The 21,350-nt window shown below is 45.1% G+C and overlaps 1 protein-coding gene across 3 annotated transcripts in view; it reads left to right on the plus strand.

The window, feature by feature from the left end:
• The window catches only part of LPXN (leupaxin), a 147,744-nt gene that overhangs the window by 27,902 nt on the left and 98,492 nt on the right, over nucleotides 1–21,350 (plus strand). For 2 of the 3 annotated variants that reach the window (XM_030221087.1, XM_030221079.1), the window contains exon 2: nucleotides 19,920–20,122. The exons of the other annotated variant lie outside the window; for it this stretch is intronic. In XM_030221087.1, the coding sequence (XP_030076947.1) occupies nucleotides 19,920–20,122 (203 nt within the window). The remainder of the gene's footprint in view (nucleotides 1–19,919; nucleotides 20,123–21,350) is intronic. 3 annotated transcript variants of the gene reach the window in all.

Genomic DNA, 21,350 nt, shown 5'->3' on the forward strand with positions numbered 1-21,350 from the left:
TATCCAAATGTAAAAACAATATGTGTGTCTTACCAATAAACTGAAGCTATAGCGCTCAATTGTACTCGAAACAAAGTTGAGCGGAGAAGATCAGAGCAGCGTCTCTGATCTATGCAATCAAACCGAACTAGTATTCTCCCTGCTACAGTTTGGCTAATAAAGTTGATTCTTCATTTTTACATCCAAAGTGTCGTCTTTTTTATGGAATTTTTGATTTTGATGTGTTTATCTTTTAAATACATATTTTATGATTAATTTTAAATGTTGATGTTTTTAATATATATATTTTTTATTTTTATATTTTTTGTTTTTGATAGTCATCTTTGCTGTTTTGTTTCTTGTTGATTTCCTTGCGAAGACTGGTTTCTTCTGTTTTTTGCACTACGGAGTAGTTCACGCCATTAAACTTTGGTGAGGGCCTAGTCCACTTGTTCACAAACTCTATATATCTCACTGGTTCAGGGTCCGTTGTAACATTTTCAGACACATTGTCTATAACAGGCCATATCACAGTTTCAGAATCATTACCGGCCTAATAATTGCTACTGGCTGTGTCCACGTCCGAAGATCTGCTCTCAGCTCTGGTATCACAGCCCACTCTCTTTATCCCTCATCACAGGAGGGTGACTTGTGTATTTTCCTCTTTTCTTGCTTGTGCTCCTTGGTTGTTTTTCCAAATGATTGGATTTATCTTTAGGTTTGACATACCGATTTGGTGGTGCTGCTTGACCATGATTGGACTGAGTCGGGTGCCTGGCTGTCGATATTTCACCAGCCGTTTCTTTTTCCTGATCTGTGGGATAAAAAGAAGAACATTGTGAAACCAACAAACACACAGCCTATCGTTCACAAGTACCTGCTGCCAATGAGGAAGAGTTTGTCAAGATGGCCAACATGATGGGACGCAGATACAATCGCCATTTTGTAAGACTATCAAGAGCTGTGAGAAGATGCAACATTTATAGGTAAATAACCTCAAAATAGGATGCAAAACCTGTTCTTTTAAAAACATAAACGCGTACTTTTATGGCTTGCTGAACTCACCGGAACCACCGCTCTGATTGTGATGTCCCTTTGAACAGTAAGGGTGATTGGCAGTCACAATGCTGTTTGTGTTCTGTCCTCTTTTCTCGGTGCTAGCTGTTAATGTTTCACCAGCCATCTCTTTTTCTTGATCTGCGGGATAAAATAGTAGAGCATCATCAAACTAAAGAACACATGGCCTATCGCTCGCAAAGTACCTGCAGCCAGCGGTGGTGGGTTTATCAAGATGGCCGCCAGCACCAGGGCCGGTCTTAGCAAGTGCGGGGCCCTGTGCAGACCAATTTGGTGGGGCCCCATTCTAGCCCCACCCGCCCTAGCCCCGCCCCACCCTAGCTCCACCCCATTGATAAGCAAAAACAATATAGATATATGCACCTTGATCACACATGAAAAACACATGACACAACAGATATGACACAAGGAACTAGAAATTAAAAAATATGAAGGCAAAATACTGAACTGGAAAGTTAACTCAAGAAGTCAGATTCAGCATGCAGCAATATCAGAAAAATTGAAACTTATATGCAAAATATCACAGATGCACATTTCAAAAAGCTGACATATTGCAATTAATACATTCTGAATAAATACTTTTTTCTACCTTTGTTGTCTGATCATTTAGTTTTTTTATTCACTTTGGTCCCAGTGTCTTCTGTTTTATGCAGTGTCTTGTTTCCATTTGATATTTTTTTCTCTCACCATGTCCACAATTCTCCTGTGTCCTTATGTGTCCTACCATCTGTAGCCCTGTCTCTATCCTTTCTCAAGTTTCAGTATCTGCCCTCAACATGATCCAAACCAGCCCTTAAACTCAGCAGTGTCCCCTCCATCCATATCCAGCATTTCTCCTCACTCCCCTCCATCCATGTGGATCTACTTCCTGTCTTCCCTCCTATCCATCCATGCCCAGCATTTCTCCTATCTCCCTTCCCCGCCATCCATGTGCATCTCCTTCCTTTGTCTTTCCTTCCTGCCATCCTTGTCCAGCATTTCTCCTATCTCCCTTCCCCTCCATCCATGTGCATCTCCTTCCTTTGTCTTTCCTTCCCGCCATCCTTGTCCAACATTTCTCGTCTTTTCCCTGCCCTCCACTCCATCCATGTCCAGCATTTCTCCTCTGTTCCCTCCCCTCCATCCATGTGCATCTGCTTCCTGACTTCTCTCCCCTCCATCCATCTGTCCAGCAACTCTCCATTCTTCCCTGCCCTCTCCTCCATCCACCCATATCCAGCAAATGTCCTCTGTCCCCTGCCCCCTCTATTCATCCATCCATATTCAGCAATTCTCCTCTCTCCCCTGCCCTCTCCTCCATACATCCATCCACATCCAGCAAATTTCCGCTCTCCCCTTCCCCTCCATACATCCATGTCCAGCAATTCTCCTCCTTCCCCTGCCCTCCGCTCCATGTCCAGCGATTTCTATTCTCTCCCCTGCCCTGCTCTCCATCCATCCATGTCCAGCAACTCTCCATTCTCCCCTGCCTTCTCCATCCATCTCCAGCAAATTCTCCTCTCTCCCCTGCCCATCCAGTTTCTTTCCATCCCCTTCCCCATTCTATCCAGTGTCTCCCCCCCCCCCCCTTTGCAGCATCTCTCAATAAAGAACGACAACGTGGATGCAGCAGCTCACAGGTTTGCTTGCTCTGTTTTGAGGGAATGTCGATGGCTGCGCGGGGGAGTGGAAACAGAGATTCACCAAATGGCTTCCTTCCTTACAGTGGACTAGGCTGGCTCACTTCCACTCCACTCTCAATGAAGTTGCAGTGGCGAACTGGCGGCAAGAGCGCCAGTAGTAAAAGCAGCAAGCAGGCAGAGGCAGGCTCGACTCCGTCCTTCTCTTCCCTGCCCTCTCTGCGTCCCGCCTTCCTCTGATGTCATTTCCTTTCGGGTGGGCAGGACGCAGAGAGGGCAGGGAAGCGAGGGATGGAGTCAAGCCTGCCTCTGCCTGCTTGCTGCTTTTACTACTGGCGCTCTTCCCGCCAGTTCGCCGCTGCAGCTTCGGGACAGAAGATAAGTTGTTATTCACCCATGAGCAGAAGAGGCAGAGTTGAGGCGCGCCATGCGGGGCCCCCTTAAGCGCGAGGCCCTATGCGGCCGCCTCGGTTCCTCTGCCTAAGACCGGCCCTGACTTTATGGCTGGTCTTTCCATTCTTATCCCCAGACCCCTAACACACTGTGTAATTGTGTTCTTCCTGCATACAACACAAAGGCCTTTAGTAAGTTATGCATTCATGTTAGCTGATGTGAAGCTACAATGTAATGTTTTAAAAATCTTACCGTATCACTACAGCTGCTCTCTGTAGATTCCATTTCTGTGTTGTGGTGGGGTTTTTTAGTTTAAAAACTAAAAAAGATCATACAGGCCTTATATTCTCCAACCATACTATTCCTTCTGGCAGAAGCCTGGTGCTATAGTAGTCTACCAAGTTTTTTTTTTTTTTTTTTTTTTTTTTGGGGGGGGGGGGGGGGTTCAGGATAAACATGCCTATGTGAAATACGATTGGACAAAGGAGGAGAGGCCTCCTCCTCTGTGACACTCACCCCCCTATATTTTTGGCCGACCATCCGAAAGGTCAATTGCGACCAGATGTGCTGATGTTGGAGAAAAAAGGTCCTGAACCTTTTTTTTTTACACAGTTTCATAAGAACCCACGTGATGCTTCATTACTTTTATGATTTTTATTATTATGATATATGTTTTATTCAATGACCATAGCCTGCGCAGGCCGTAATCTACACTTATATGCATTGTCACTGTTCAACATGTCCCAAAGTCTAAAACAGAACAAACATGTTTAGAAGTACACACTTTTGTAAAAGGAATCATGTTTTCTTTCAAGTATTCATGTCTCAAAGCAGGGGCGTATCTGCTTGGGGCCACATGGGCCTGGGCCCCCACAGATTTCGCCCTGGACCCCCCTACCGTTGCCAACCCTCCCCGCCGTTGCTGTCGCCTACCTTCGCTGGCGGGGGACCCCAACCCCCGCCAGCCGAGATCCGCTTCCTCCTGCCGCTGCCGGCTGCCTTTAAAAGAATTCCTTCAGCTGGCGGGGGACCCCTAACCCCCGCCAGCCAAGCCAAGGTCCTTTCATTTCTTCCACTGCAGTCTGCAAAGCTGGTGCCGAAAGTTTCTTCTGAGTCTGACGTCGCACGTTGTACGTGCAGGACGTCATCTGTTTCTGAGTCTGACGTCCTGCACGTACAATGTGACACTGACCAGCTGTGGCTTCGTGGCGTCTCTATACCCTCCATCGCTCACCTACAAGAGAATATGGACAGTCTGTTAAAAAACAGATCAAGAAAAACATCCACAAATTGTATAAATATAGTACAAGCCTGAGGCCTACTACCCAGCCTGGGACCTGCTGGAAGAGCTTTGCCCAGCCTAAGGGATTCTGGGTAAAACAGGCCAAGAGAAGAATTGGTTTTAAAAAGTACATTTTCTAAGCTGACTTTAGCTTGATAGTTTCTGACTTCATAACAGGTGCATGAAAAAAGGAGACGTGAAAGAACATTGTGGCTAGAAGAAGACTGGCCATCTGCTGGAAAAAGGGGAGGGTTTGTTCCAAGGATAAAATTATCAAAATCTGTGGTTAAGCGTCATCCGGCCACCTGGGCCATTTACGTAGGAATAGTTTTTTTAGAGCTCCATAGAACCTAATGGAAGAAAAGAGTATAAATATGGTTGGCATTTGGTATGTAACAGAAGACTTAGAGACTAGAGGCTGACCTGTGTCATCTGTCAAAAGATCTCTTCATAAGAATACCTTGCTTCATTTCTATGCATACTTAACCTGATTTGGGTGAGTAATAAACTCTCTTACTAAAAAAAAAAAAAAAACAGACATTCTGTCAAAAAAAAAAAAAAGGAGGAAGTGACGTCACGAGGCTGAATGGCCGCTTGATCCTCTAGCTCCGTACTCTCTCACCCAAAAAAAAGATACCCACTGCGGTTAAGAGCTCCTTCCTTCAAGAAACAAAGCAGCGTAAAGGCGGAGAGACGATCCCCGGCGCGATGAGCAAAATAAATCCCGCGCCGCCCCGGGACAGCGAGCGAATATCCGCGCGGCAGTCAGCGAAAGGCCCTCACCAGCCCGCGTCCCCTAAATCGCGGAGCACGTGCGAGTCGGAACCGCTTGCCCCGCGTGAAGAACGGGAGGACCCCGTCCTGCCAACGGTCCTCTCGACGGAGATGAAAAAATGCTTTGAAGCACTTCAAGCGGAAATTCGTGCATCCAAAGAAGAGATCCTGGAGCACGTTGATTCTCTCAGTGCAGACCTGCGGGACCTGGGGGGCAGGGTGGAGGCGCTCGAAGAGAGAATTTTATTTATTTATTTATTTATTGTTTGCATTTGTATCCCACATTTTCCCACCTCTTTGCGGGCTCAGTGTGGCTTACAATAAGATATGAATAAAGAGAATACAGTTGATACAAATTGGTCATGGGTTACATTGTACAAGTTATGCGAGATAATCAAATTATCCTTAGGAATATCACAATGGGACATCAACAGGGAGACTTTGGGAGGAGATAATAGGAAGTTTAAGGGCAGTGTTAAGACATATAGGCACATGGTTTACCTATTCCTGTAAGTACTGTATATGTATGAGTAATGTGGAATTGGGGGGAATGAGAGATCTTGAGTGGATGTGTGATGCATTGATGTAAGTGAGTGTAGACTCTATGTGTTTTGGTTTTTTCCGTAGATTGTCTCAAACAAATGGGTCTTCAGTAATCTGCGGAAGGATGCTTGTTCGTGGATCGCTCTTAAGTTGCATGGCAGTGAGTTCCAAAGCTGCGTGCTCGTGTGAGAAAAGGTTGACGCGTGTAGCGTCTTGTATTTCACGCCCTTGAAAGTAGGGAAATGGAGGTTGAGGTATGTTCGGGAAGATCTCCTAGCATTTCTGGGTGGTAGGTCAATCAACTCGGACATGTAGGCTGGGGCTTCGCCGTAGATGATCTTGTGGACTAGTGTGCATACCTTGAAGGTGATGCGTTCCTTCAGTGGAAGCCAGTGTAGTTTCTCTCGTAGTGGTGTTGCCCTTTCATATTTTGGTTTTCCGAAGATGAGTCTGGCTGCTGTGTTCTGGGCTGTTTGAAGTTTCCTCAGTGTTTGCTCTTTGCCGCCTGCGTATAATGAGTTGCAGTAATCCAGATGGCTGAGGACGAGGGATTGCACTAGGTTACGAAAGACGAATCTTGGGAAGAGTGGTCTTATCCTTTTCAGTTTCCACATGCAGTAGAACATCTTCTTAGTTGTGTTGTTTGCGTGAGTTTCAAGTGTTATGTGGCGGTCGATAGTGACTCCAAGGATTTTTAGCGTTTCTGAGATTGGAAGGTTTAGGTTTGGTGTGTTTATCGCGTTGAATTCGTTGGTGTTGTGTTGGGAGGTGAGTACCAGGCATTGAGTTTTTTCTGCATTTAATTTCAGACGGAATGTGTCACACAAGAAGAGAAAAACGAGGAGGCCGACAAGAGACTGACTAAAATAGAAGAAAAAGCTGAAGAGCTGCAATACCACCTAGACGACATCGAAAACAGAGGGCGTAGGCAAAATCTCCGCTTTCGCGGGGTACCGGAGGCAGGAGGCCTAGAGGACGTCCCAGAGGTAGTGCGCACCATCTGCGCAAAGTTGATGGGGGACAGTTTGGATGTGGCGGTAATGGGCATTGATAGAGCCCACAGAGCGTTGGGGAAACCCAGAGGAGCAAGGAGCAGATTTGGCAAAAAGCTCGTCAGAGCCCTATGCTGGATTACAATGGCTCCAAGGTAGCAATTTACCAAGACTTGTCACTGTTTACTTTGAACCTAAGAAGGGAGATGAAACCTGTCATTGAAATTTTGACCAAAGAGAAGATTCCATACCGATGGGCTTTTCCATTCGCTATTTGTTTCGAACTTAAGGGAGAGCGGATTCGATGTCGCAAAGTGGAAAAGGCATGGCAACATCTATTCACAGCAGGCATGGCGGCGACGGAGACCATGCCGGCCGGGATGGCACCTACCACCAAGGCAAGACTGCAGCGGTGGAAGAGAGTGGAGAAAGCAGCGAAGAAGAATACACCCCACACCTGAGCGGGACAGTGCAGTTTCATTTAATCGAAACGGGTGTCGCTGCCTTGGAGGCGGAATACTGCCAGATAAGGCTGTTGTGTTCTTGGATGGGAACTGTATATTGGTTTGAAAGGTGAAGAGCTGTTGGGAGTGAGTGAGAAATGTGAGGGTGGGAAATGGGGTGCGGGGAGAGGGGACTGAGGGGTAATTCAAGTGTAAGTATACTGTTAGTTTGTTACAACATTTGCTTTGTCTTGTTTGGCCAAGTGGGGTCTTGTTCTTCACAGTCCCTAGTAGTGAAGTTTAAACTGCTTGGTGGGTGGACCCTAGAGGACGGGGGAGGAGGGAAGGGGAAGGGGGGAGGGTTTGGGAAGGGATAGTAGGGAAGGGGGGGATACTAGGCGGGGGGAAGGGTGGGTATGTTTTAGGCCAGAGGCGGGAGGGGAGGTTAGGGACTAGACCAATCATTCATCCACTAGCTTGTTCTGAATGGACGTTAGATGGCGAACTTAAAACTTTTGACTTATAACATAAAGGGGCTGAATTCTCCCTAAAAGAGGCATGCATTGGGGCGAGAACTCCGTTTGATGCACCCCCAGGTAGTCTTTTTGCAGGAAACTCATCTTCGTAGGAAGAATGAGGGGCTGCTCCCTTCTAATTTGTATCCCTTGGTGTGTTGTGCATCAGACGTGAAAGGGGCTAGGAAAAGAGGGGTGGCCATCATGTTTCATAAAGATCTTCAGGTCCAAATCCTGCATGAGAAGCGTGAAGTGGAGGGACATTATCTTTTTGTACATGTTATGCTGGAGCAGGAGGAATGTACGCTGGCCTGTGTGTATGCCCCTAACGAGAGGCAGGAACGTTTCTTCCTGCGTCTCCAGAAGGATCTGCAGTCATTTGCCAGGGGTAGGGTGCTGGTGGCAGGAGATTTTAATGCGACCATGCAGCCTGGCCTTGACAGGTCAGCACCTCCAACTCCAAGTGATAACAGAGTCTCTCAGGCTTTGAAGAACTTGGTGGATGGACTGGGACTTTGTGATGGGTGGAGACAAGGGAACCCGAGAGGGAGAGATTACATTTACTATTCCCAGGTGCACTTGTCCTATTCTAGACTGGACTATATATTTGTTGAAAAGACTATGCTAAGCGGGGGAGGGGATTATTCTATTGGGAACATTTCAATTTCAGACCACGCACCTGTCTGGGAGGTTATCCCCTCCCTTCGGGAGGAGGTACGAGATAGAAGATGGTCTCTCAATAATTGCATGTTACAAGACCCAGACACGGTGGAAGGCTTTGTCCCAATTATGAAGGAATATTTTGATATCAACATAGACTCGGGCCCCACCTTGGGAGTGGTGTGGGACGCCTTCAAAGCAGTGGCCAGGGGATATTTTATTGTGCAAGTGGCAGAACCAAGGCACGCAAGGCGCGTCTGGTTCAATGCATGGAGAGACTGGGGGTGCTGGAGAGTAAATATAGGGTTACAGGCTCTGTTTCAGACTATCGTAGACTTCAGGAGGTAAGACTGGAACTGACTGAGTTGCATGAAGAGAGTTTGCAGTTTGTACATGCCCATTTAAAACAGATTTATTATGAAAGTACAAACAAGCCGGGCAGATTATTGGCAAACAAATTGAGAAAGATGAGGGCTGACCGGCAAATTTTTAAAGTGAAAGATGACAAGGGGTCCCTATTGCACTCCTCGACCCAGATTAGGGACAGATTTGCCCAGTATTATGAATCGCTATACAGGGAGGATGCTGCTGTACAGACCGGGGACATAGATAAATATCTGAGTGACAGAGGCCTGCCGGTGCTCTCAGAGCAGAAAAGGAGGGAATTGGAAGCCCCGGTGCAAGTAGATGAAGTACTTCAAGTAATCAAATCTCTGTCGAATGGCAAGGCTCCGGGTTTAGATGGGTATGTTTGAATTGTACAGCGCTGCGTAACCCTAGTAGCACTTTAGAAATGTTTATTAGTAGTAGTAGTACACGAATGAATTTTTTAAGACCTTTGGGGGGGGTACTGGCACCGTACTTAACAATGGTTATCAACTCAGTGCGGGAAGGTGACAGGTTGCCCCAATCGATGATGGAAGCTTGGGTGGCGGTAATCCCAAAACCAGGCAAGGACAAGACAGAATGTGCTTCCTATCGACCCATTTCGATACTTAATGCCGATGTAAAGATACTGGCAAAGGTGCTCGCCAACCGTCTGGGGGAGGTGCTTCCCACTCTAATACATCCGGACCAAGTTGGTTTTGTAGCTAAGAGGCAGGCGATGGATAATATACGTAGAACGTTGAATTTAATACATCGTGCAAAAGTAAAGGCCATTCCGATAGTGCTACTGGGATTAGATGCAGAGAAGGCATTCGATAGGGTCCACTGGGGGTACCTAGACAAAGTGTTGCAGCGAGTGGGGATTGGGAATTTCTATAGGTACTGGATTCGGGCTCTTTATTCGGCTCCACAAGCCTGTGTGAGAATTAATGGGGGAAACTCGGGGGCCTTTAGGCTGGGAAGAGGAACTAGACAGGGGTGTCCTCTGTCTCCCTTGTTGTTTGCTCTGGCAATGGAGCCATTGGCGGCGAGAACGAGGATATCTCTGGAGTAGGGGTAGGGGCCCAGGAACATAAGATTGCATTATTTGCTGATGACATTCTCCTGTACATGACAAAGCCAGTGGTATCACTTCCCAATTTGATGAGGGAAATCGAGGGGTATTCTAGGATTTCAGGTTACAAGCTCAATGCTAGTAAATCGATTGGTATGACTGTCGGCCTTCAACCGAGGGTGTCAGATGCTTTGAAGACATCCTTTGCTTTTAAGTGAGCAGAAAGGGAAATAAGGTATCTAGGGGTGCAAATCCCAAAACATTTGCCTGACCTGTTTGAAGTTAACTACTCGGGTCTTAAAAAAGAAATATTAAGAGACTTGGACCGCTGGATGTCTATGGGACTGTCCTGGTTGGGGCGTATCGCCACAATAAAAATGAACATGTTGCCACGTTTACTGTACTTATTTCAAGTAATTCCTACGCGTATGTCCAGGGCTTTTTTGTCCGGTCTCCAAGATAGCATAAATAGGTTCATTTGGAACCAGAAAAGACCGAGGCTCCCCAGAGCACTTCTCTATAAGAGTAGAAAGAAGGGAGGCCTGGGAGTACCTAACCTCTTTTGGTATTATTGTGCCACGCAGGCACACGCGGTGGTGGAGTGGTTTAGAGCAGATGAGCATAAACTCTGGGTCCATCTGGAGCAATCCCTGGTTGGTTCCCGTAGGTTAGGGCATTTAATGTGGATGCCGGCGAGGCATAGAGGTCAGGTAGACAAATTCCCACCTACAGTACAGGCTACATTTTATTACTGGGACCATATGTTTGGCGATCATCAGCCCTGTACCTCTGGCCTAGCGCCGATAGCGGACAACCCTGGGTTCCCCCCGGGGGTGGGGGACACGATTTTTCATAGATGGGCTAAAAATGGACTAGATATGTGGGGACAGCTGCATCTAGGAAGCAAAGTGACACCCTTTGAGAACCTGGTGGAAGACTATAGACTCAAGTCGGAAGACCATTATGCATATTTACAGGCCCTACACTACTTGCGGGGACCCACTTATGTGGGATGTACTAGGAGGGAAGCACACCCCCTGGAGGTTATATGTGTGGACTTTAAGACCACACGTGGATTGATATCTTCTCTTTATACCCACTTGTTAGATTGCCACAAACCCTCCCTTACACACAGGAGGAGGTGGGAACAGGAGTTGAATTTCACTTTGCCAGATGAGGCCTGGGCGCAGCTGGAAGGTAGCTTAATGAAATCTGTAAGATCGGTGGCTTTACAGGAGAACACATTAAAGGTTTTCTACAGGTGGTATCTCACGCCATTAAGGCTGCACCACATGTACCCATCAGTGACGAAATCATGTTGGAGGCAGTGTGGGGAAGTGGGAAATATGGGTCATATATGGTGGAACTGCCGTAAGGCACAAGCGTACTGGAGGGGGGTTCAGGCTAGGCTCCAAAAGTGGATAGGAAGGCCTGTGCAGTGGCATCCTCTGGTCTTTGTGCTAGGAAAGCGGCCTGCGGGATTAAGGTTGAGTCAATGGCTGCTGGTGAGGGGAGCTCTGCAGGCAGCACGGACTAACCTGGCAAGGCATTGGAAGGCCCCGAAGGTTCCCTCGCTGTCAGATTGGATCACGAAAGTCAGATATATATGTGAGATGGAGAGACTGACAGCTGTGAAAAGAAGAATGGTGCCCAAATGGAAGAAAGTGTGGCTGCCTTTTCTGAATGCAAGTTCGGGATAGTTGATGTTTGGTATGAAATGGGGGGGAGGGGAGGGGGGGGTCTTGTTGGGGGGAGTTTAGGAGGGAAGGGAAGGATGGGTAATAAAAAATTGTATAAAAACATGAAGTATATACTGTGGTTATGGTGGGACCAATGACACTTAAAGTACCTCTTGAAACTGTTCACACTGGTGTTTGGCCCATTTGGAATATGATGTTATGAGCTGTGTTAACAATGTTCTGTATTATATTCTTAATGCTCAATAAAGACTTCTATAAATTAAAAAAAAAAAAAAAAAAGAAAAGAAAACAAATCACATGCATACCTGTGAAACGGGGGAAGACAACACCCCTGTCTAGTTTCGAAGATCCATGAGTTCCATATCCTCAGCCACTTGATATATTTCTGCGTCATCGACGACATCTCTGAACGTGTCTTCTGCCAAATCTGTGGCATTTTCAGTCATGGTTTTATTCTGTTCACAATCTAGGTCTTCTGTTAGTGAGACATTGACTTCTTGAGAGTCAAACAACTTTTGTCCACATGGCAGTTCATCAGGGCCGTGCCAAGGGTCTGTGGCACCCCCCTGCAAGGGATCGGGTGCTGCCGCCCCCCGCAGGGGATCGGGTGCCCCCCCGCAGACAAGTGGTTGGAGCGCGCGCGCGCGCGGCCCCCCTCCCCCCCCCTAGGGTTACCATATGGCTCCAGAAAAAGGAGGACGGATTGAGCCAGCCGGGTTTTACTTCCATTGCTTTCAATGGAAGTAATTGAGCCAGCCGGGTTTTACTCTTCCATTGCTTTCAATGGAAAGCAATGGATGTAAAACCCGGCTGGCTCAATCCGTCCTCCTTTTTCTGGAGCCATATGGTAACCCTACCCCCCCCCGTGTAGATGATCGCTGTCCTCTCTCCCCTGCCCTCCCGCTCCCATGTCCCAGCTGCCCGTCCTCTTCTCCCCCCAACAAAATCTCTTAAATTTACCTCCGTCTGGCTGGCAGGGCAGCGAACGGCGCAGCGTCAGTGAAGTAGGCGGCGCTCCCGACGTCTCTACTGGTCTTCCCTTCACTCAATGTCCCGCCTTCTTCTGACGTCATTTCCAGAGGACGGCGCCCCCCTGCCACACTTACCTCACTTACCGCGTTGGCACGGCCCTGCAGTTCATCCAGCAAGGACCCTGACATTTCCTGGCCCAGCAACGGGTCCTCTTGTTCCATTTCAGCAACACATTGTAAGTTCTGGTCACCAACAATGTTTTGTGAATCTGTCAGGTCGATTACTGGTGGGTAGCCTTCAGTCTCAGCTTCAAGAACTTTAAGATAAAGACTGAAGTGTCACCCTCTCTTTAACAAAAAGGGCTGTTTACCCCTTCTGGTCCTCTGTATATTAGGGATTTTGTAGGACTCCATGTTTAGCTGTTGCATCTTTCTGATCCCCAGATAGATGGAAAGTAACTGAGGTGGTGTATTTAGAATGGTGGTAACACCTTTTTTATATCTCTCGGTCACGGGTTTTTCTTTTTAGGCTCCTTACAGTCTGCCTGCAGACTTGTCCAGACGTGCCTAGCTTTGCCATGTGTTATTACGTTTTCATTCACATGAGGGGAAAATGACCCAACCCCTGTAAGGCTACAGATTATTTTAAACATTGTATGCTTCCTAAAATGAATATGGGCTTGTGGGGGCCAGTGGGGATGCAGGGAAAAGGGGTGGGAGGAGGCTATAGAGAACAAGGTGAGGGGGGGGAGGAGGTTACAGACAAAGAACAAAGTGGAGGCCAGGTGAGGATGCAGAGAGTGAGATTTTTTCCTTTTGAACTACCGAAAGCACCAAGAGAGAGAGACGTGAATCGCTTGTTTACTCTTTGCAAAAATACTAGGACTAGGGGCATGCAATGAAGCTACAAAGTAGTAATTTTAAAATGAATCAGAGAAAATATTTCTTCACTCAACGTGTAATTAAACTCTGGAATTTATTGCCAGAGAATGTAGTAAAAGCAGTTAGCTTAGCAGGGTTTAAAAAAGATTTGAATAGCTTTCTAAAAGAAAAGTCCATAAACCATTATTAAAATGGACTTCGGGAAAATCCACTTCCTATTTCTAGGATAAGCAGCATAAAATGTTTTGTACTATTTTAGGATTTTGCCAGGAATTTGTAACCTGGATTGGCCACTGTTGGAAACAAGATGCTGGGCTTGATGGATCTTTGGTCTGTTCCAGTATGGCAATACTTTTTGTACTTATGTACTAATGTTTTTAATAGGTTTTCTCATGGTCACCAGGTTTCAGATTTGCTGCCTTTTAGTTTTTCCTCTCTCTTGCCATCCGCAATACAGGACGTCCCCTCCTCTCTCCCCATCTGCCATGCAGGACTCCCCCCTCTCCATCTGTCATGCAGGACTCTCCCCACCCCCTCTCAGCCATCCTGGATCTTTTTTTGTCTCTCTCTAGATCAGGAGAGGGGACAGAGAGGAGAGAAGAGTGGGACCCCCTCTTTAATTTCTGCCCTGGACCCCAGCATGTCTAACACCAGCCCTGCCAGGAGTTATGCAGACACTGACAGTATTGAATGACAGTAGCCACATAGCTAACAGGGCAAATAGAGCCAGTTAAATTGCATTCCTAATGGTGCCCAGTTAGCTATGCAGGCTCAGCACTGACTATTGGCCATTCCCACATAACGTCTGGGAGTTGCCAAAGACGAGATACTCAGTGCCAATGCCTGGATATGACCTGCTATATCTAGATCTATTTTAGCTGGTGGTGATCAGTGTTTTTTCATAAACGGTTGCCTTTGCTAGCATAATAATGTTTAATTTAGTTTATTTAGGTTCCGCATAATTATTATGTGGATTACAAAAATACATAATCACATAATCCAAAAAACCAAGATTAAAACAAGTACAGCCACATTATCTTGTTTCCGCTGTACAATAATTATCTCTTCGGTCAGCTATAAAATAAAATTCAATTCTTCAAATCATAAATGCTTCCGCAAATAATTGTGTTTCAACAATTTTTTTAATTGACTTGAATTCCCTACTATCCTAATCTGCTCCAACAATGTATTCTGAAAATGTTTTTTGCCTTGTCTCTTCAAAATGTGTCTTCTGCAAAGCTGGAATACATAATAAGCCAGTCCCCACTGATCTCAAAGACCTGTTTGGCTGATAGATCCTGAAAACAGTTCTCAAACAGTAGTCAGCATCAGACTGCAAAGCTTTGTGAATCAGAAGCAGAATTTTAAAATGAATTCTTTTATGCACCGGTAACCAATGGAACTCCTTCAGTACTGGGGAGATATGTTGGAAATGTGACAAGCCAGACACCAGACATGCCGCAGTGTGCTGGACCACCTGCAATGCTCTAATACTAGACTTTGCCAAGGTATAGGGTATTGCAGTAATCCAGACCACTCACTATCAAACCTTGAACCAACAATTTAAAATCTTCCATATGAAGATCAAAGCAGAAGAGCAGGTGCAAAACCTCTACGAATGTGCAACAAAGTCCAAGAAAGAGTACAGGACAAAACAAATGACGATCAGCCATGGGGATGAGGTCTATAAATCTTTACTAAAAGCACTAGTGAGATCAGACCCGACACTGGCTGTGTTTCGGTGGGCTCAGCCCCTACCTCAGGGGTCACAAATATAACTATATAAACCATAGAATAAAATCAACATGAAAGTGGACAGAAACTCAATAAATCAGATCAATACTTCCCAATCAAAACATGGTACTATATATAACTTACATATGGAAATGAGATAAAAAATAAAAAAACAAAATAAACATTACTCGAGGGTGCTGAATAAATGACATATGGATGCATAATATGTGAATGCACATTTAGGGACGTGAACCAATTAGGTCATATCGATAGTTACCAGTCAAAACATTGTGCTATATACAACTTACTTGTGAAAATAAAATAAAAATCACTCAGGAGTGCTGAATAGATAACTTAAACAACGTGTGAATTAAAAGAGTTATACATATTAGAATTGCACATATAGAAAAAAGGCTCTATAGATGGACCACACTTGTCTGATTAAAACCACATGTATCCAGAACTGTCTTATAATGCTTTCTTGCTATTTCACTACTATGCGTTATCATTATCATGTAACCCAAAATCCTTCTGTAATACCAATTGTTTATTCTCTTCTCATTTCCACTATTCATGAAGTATTGTAAGCCACATTGAGCCTGCAAAAAGGTGGGAAATTGTGGGATACAAATGCAACAAATAAAATAAAAATAAATATGATCCAAATCACACAAGTGAATTTGAATGCAACGCTGGAGTTAAAAAATACCTAGAATCAAGCAGAAAAACAATGTCTCTGGTGCACAAAGCAAACTGGACTGGGCTTACTGTGAGCTGGTAGAAGGGAAGGAGAAACAAATAAATGAATGAAACAGAGATGTAGCTGTACTGTACCCTTGTGGGACAGGCAAACCAGGGGCAAATCTCCGTTTTCTCCACATTTAAGCCACCTTCTTCTCCATTAACCATTTTGCTATCATACTAAAAATAGAGAGAAGGGCAATAAAAATGATAAAGGAAATGCAATGGTTTCCTTATGAAAGTTGAACACGTTAAGCTCTTCAGCTTGTAGAAGAGACGATTGAGAGTGTGGTAGATTCTAAACTAGAAATACAACAAGAGATGATCTCCTTTTTAATATACTGGATATCTAGAAAAATGGGAGAATCTATATATAAAGTATAAGTTTGTCAGGCTATAGCATACAATGCTTAAATATTATACGTATTGTAGAGGGGAAAAGGCCTTGAGAAGCCCCCAGCTCTGGTTTTTAGCTTCGGGGGCTGTCCAGCCAGAGCAGGGGGCTTCTCGAGGTCTTTTTTCCTCTACAATATGTATAATATTTAAGCATTGTATGCTATAGCCTGACAGACTTATACTTTATATAGAGATTCTCCCATTTTTCTAGATATGAGAGTGCGGTAGAACAGGTAAATAGAGAAAGCTTATACCAGGATTAGGGGATATTCAATAAAACTAACAATGATGTGAAAGAATTAGAATAAGTTTTCATTCAACAATCAAGATGTAGATTTTTTTTTTTACCACAGGATATGATTAAGCTATCTAGCATAGCTAGTTTTAAGGGGCCCTTTTACTAAGAAGTGCAGGCGCCTATGTGCGCCTAACACACACCAGTTTGGAACTACCATCCGGCTACCGTGTGGCCCGGGTGGTAATTTCATTCTTTATGCTTGTCCACTACACGCGGCAGAAAATTTGGGGCATGCAGCGCTAACCGGGCCCGGTTAATGCGTGAGACTTTACCGCTAAGTCAGTGGGTGGCGGTAGGTCTTAGGCCCAAAATGGAAGTGCGCAAATTTTTATTTTGCCGCACGTCCATTTTTGGCCAAAAGAAAGGCCTTTTTTTGCAGCTGTGCTGAAAAATGGACCTGCGCACGTTGAATACACACGTCTACACCAACTCAGGCCATATGTTTAGCATACCTTAATGAAAGGACCCCTTAGAGAGGTTTGGAAAAATTTCTACAGAAAGGTTCATAAACAATTATTAGCCAAGTAGAGTTCAGAAAACTACCATTCATCCCTGGGAGCAATGTGCAAGTAACAAATTGTTTATTGGGACGTGGGGTATTTCCTACTAAGGGGCCCTTTTTCAAAGGCACGACAAGCTTACCGCTGGCCCGCCAAGCGCCAATTCAGCACTACTGCCAGGCTACCACAGGAGCCTGGCAGTAGTTCCCGCCCCCACCACGTGCCATTTCTAGCACTTAAAAAATAGTTTTCTATTTCTAGCGTTGGGGGCTAACCTGGCAGTAATCGGGTAGCGCAGTGTACCACCGGGTTACATAAGTACTTAATACTGGGAAAGACCAAAGGTCCATCAAGCCCAGCATCCTGTTTCCGTGGCCAATCCAGGTCACAAATACCTGGCAAGATCCCAAAAAAGTACAAAACATTTTATACTGCTTATCCCAGAAATAGTGGATTTTCCCCAAGTCCATTTAATAACGGTCTATAGACTTTTCCTTTAGGAAGCCGTCCAAACCTTTTTTAAACTCCGCTAAGTTAACTGCCTTTACCATATTCTCTGGCAACGAATTCCAGAGTTTAATTACACATTGAGTGAAGAAAAAATTTCTCCAATTCGTTTTAAATTTACTACATTGTTTTTTTTTTAATTTAATTATTTAAATTTTCCAATATATCACCACTTAAAGTGAATATGCAATCGGCATTATTTAACATTAGGAAACAAAAATGATAAGTATATATCTTTACAGCCCATTTGTCCACAAGTTAAAGAAATTTGATTCCAAGATTAAGGAAATTAAAAAAAGAAAAAAAAATACAAAAATTAATAATCAATAGATGCTTCCTCTGGTTCAGACCCCAGCCTGCTAAATTAGGGAAGGTTTACTATATTCACATCAACTCTTGCATCAATAAACTCTTTCAACTGTTTTGGGTCTACAAACTGAAAATGTTTACCTTCAAGCATCACATTACAAAAACAAGGAAATCGCAAAACAAAATTTGCTCCCAATCCCACCACCCTGGGGCGAAGTTCCAAAAAGGCCCTTCATCTCATCTGTGTAGGCCGTGAGAGATCTGGAAAGATACGGACCTTAGAGCCCAAAAACAGATTTTCTAAGTGTCTCAACAAAAGCTGTAGTACGGCATTCCTATCAAGCTCCAACGCAAAAGTGGCAAGCAGAGTTAACCTCTGAGTAACTATTTCTAATGAGCTTTCTAGGAATGTGGTAAGATTCATTCCCTCCCCTATTACAGGGGGGGTTTCCCACCACCACTCCAGTACTCCCGATGTAATAAGCCCGTGTAATGACAGGGAGGGAGTCCTTGTCCATTCCCAGGATGTCCACCAAATATTTTTTAACCATCTCCAAAGGAGAAATTAACGGCGATTTGGGAAAATTAAGAAACCTAAGGTTAAGTCTTTTAGTCTGATTTTCAAGGTATTCAAGTCGTTTGTGTAGGAAATTATTGTCTTTAACCAAAGCTGTTTCTATAGATCCCATTTCTTGAATTTTGATATCACACGTTCCAATTTCAGGGTTTGCTATGCAGTCACTTGTGCTTGAAGCAGGGCAGCCTCAGAAAGAACTTCAATATCAGAAGAATTCTGCTTTAAAGTAGTTTGCATAGAGGTTTGGATATTGTAAACCATGTCCCATAGTGACTCCAGCGTCACAATTGGCGGTCTAATCACTCCACTAGCCACAGGAGGAGATTGAGATAGACTATCAGCCCGAGCTAACTTGGAAACAATAGCTTGAGGCAATACCTTTGAAGCCTGTTGTAGTAATGTTTCCCGAAGTTGAGAATCTAACTCCGTTGCTGCAGTCACACCCTCAGACAGGACCAGCTGAGCCACTTCGGCGTCTGTCTCTGTTTGAACAGCCAGCAACTCTCTTCCAGGCTGGGGAGGTGCAATTCGCTCCACAGGGCTCAAGGAAGCCCCGTTTCCACTCTCAATCGACTCCGAAGGGCCGAGAGCTGCAGTGGGGGGTCAAAGTTCCCTGGGGACCCGGTTGCTGCCTGGGAAATTGCAGGGTTATTTGTTTCATCGTCGAGGAGGTCACGGGAACCGAGGGAAATTCCTTTACCTTCCTCCTCCACTTCCCCATGGTTAACGAGGCTACAGAGGCACTGAGAGAAACTCACAAACACAGCAGCCTCCAGGAGCAAACACAGGTGCGTCTATTCACAGCGCCATCTTGGAATCAGGAAATTTACTACATTGTAACTTCATTGCATGCCCCCTAGTCCTAATATTTTTGGAAAGCGTAAACAGACACTTCACATCTACCCGTTCAGCTCCACTCATTATTTTATAGACCTCTATCATATCTCCCCTCAGCCGCCTTTTCTCCAAGCTGAAGAGCCCTAGCCGCTTTAGCCTTTCCTCAAAGGGAAGTCGTGTCATCCCCTTTATCATTTTTGTTGCCCTTCTCTGCACCTTTTCTAATTCCACTATATCTTTTTGCAGGAGCTCTTACCACCTCCTAAACAGGTGGCGGTAAGGGTTCCCCTACTAATTGACTGCGCAGCAAATGTTTAACTTAGGGCTTCTATTACAAAGCTGCGTTAGCAATTCCCGCATGGCAAATGAGAGGAAGCCCATAGGAATTGAATGGGCTTCCTCTCATTTGCCACACCAGGAATCAGTAGCGCAGCTTTGTAAAAGAGGCCCTTACTGCATGGCCATTTCCTTACCACAGGGCCCCTTATTTACCGCAGCTTGGTAAAAGGGGCTCTAAGTGATTAGTGCCTTTTGGAGACAATATGCTGAGCCTGATGGATCTTGATCTGAACCATCATAACATATTATTTTCTTATATTCTTAAGCATGCACACATAATTTCAGTTGTAGTGACTTTCTAAGGCACTGCAGTAAATTGGAAAGTCTCATTCTACTGTGTGTGTCTGTGTGACTGTCTATGCAGTGATGTTTTGCATGTAGGAAGGTTTTATTCTCATTTTTTGCTACAGATATTTTGCTGGCAGAATTGGAGACCCTTAGTGTAGAGGGCTCTAGCAAGAAGATGCCAGAACAAACACAGAATTATGACCTACTATCACAGCCAGTCAAGCAAGGGAATGGCCAGGCAACAAGTGAGCCATCTGGGAGTCCATCATCACTGAAACCAGCATTGACATTCCCTACTAGGGAGGAGCCAGGAGTTAAGAACAAGGTGAGGTCATGTTAGGAGACAAGAAGAATTATTCTCAGAGGGCTCCTTTTACTAAGCGGCTGTAAGCCCAACATGGGCTTACTACTCGCTGTAAAGGAAGTACCGCCAGCAGCCCAGCAGTACTTCCCACTCCTAGTGCGCCGGCGGTAATTGGACAGTGCCGCACGCTGCCTGGTTACCACTGGGTTAACGCAGGAGCCCTTACCATTGCTATCTCAATGGGTGGCAGTAAAAGCTTTACTTGCCGCCCAGCCATTTCCTGCAGGAAGGTGAGACTTCCCTTTTACCAGTTGCCGATGCCAGCGCCAGCCCCCTTTTGCCACAGCTTGGTAAAAGGGGCCCAGAATGCACAAAGTCAAACAGACGTACTATGGGGTCCTTTTACTAAGGTGCAGTATTTTATTTATTTATTTCATTTGTATCCCACATTGTCCCACCTATTTGCAGGCTCAATGTGGCTTACATAGTACCAGAGAGGTGTTTGCAGACTCCGGTGTAAACAAATACAAAGTGATGTTGTGGTAAGATAAAGTTCCTATGGCACAGCCACATTAGGGAATCGTACAATGGAAGAGTTGATTACGTACTTTAGTTTTGTTGTGTTGCAGAGATGGGCATTTATATTGGACTGGTAGGGTATGCCTTTTTGAACAAGTTAGTTTTTAGTGTTTTCCAGAAGTTTAGGTGGTCGTAAGTAGTTTTCAAGGCTTTTGGTAATGCGTTCCACAGGTGTGTGCTTATGTAGGAGAAACTGGATGCGTAAGTTGATTTGTAAGTTTGTTGGGAAACTAAACAATGTTCATTCAGCCTGCCATGCACAGGTGTCTTGTCTCGCCCACATAGACTCCACCACACCTGCATCACAAAATATATTCTACATTAGCGTGTGCATACCACACGGCAAAAAGCACTGCGCGGGACACGCTGAGGCATTCTGTGGTAGTGTGCCCATCAGCATGTGCTAATTACATGCTGAAAAATATTTTTTATTTTTCTGCGAGGGAGGCATGACTATGAGCGGAGAGTAGGCATTCTCTGCACTAATCAGGTAGCACGGGCACCTTGCCATGTGGTTCCCGATTACCGAAGGGTTAGCATGGGAGCTCTTAGTTCCAACAAAATAGGTGTCAATAAGTGCTCCTACAGTAATGGCCATGTGCTAATTGGGAAATTAGCATTTGGCCATTAAAGAAAAATATGGAAATGCTGCTCTTTTATCACCGCACTA

This window comes from Microcaecilia unicolor, chromosome 1, assembly GCF_901765095.1.
Source record: "Microcaecilia unicolor chromosome 1, aMicUni1.1, whole genome shotgun sequence".
Lineage (NCBI taxonomy): Eukaryota > Metazoa > Chordata > Amphibia > Gymnophiona > Siphonopidae > Microcaecilia > Microcaecilia unicolor.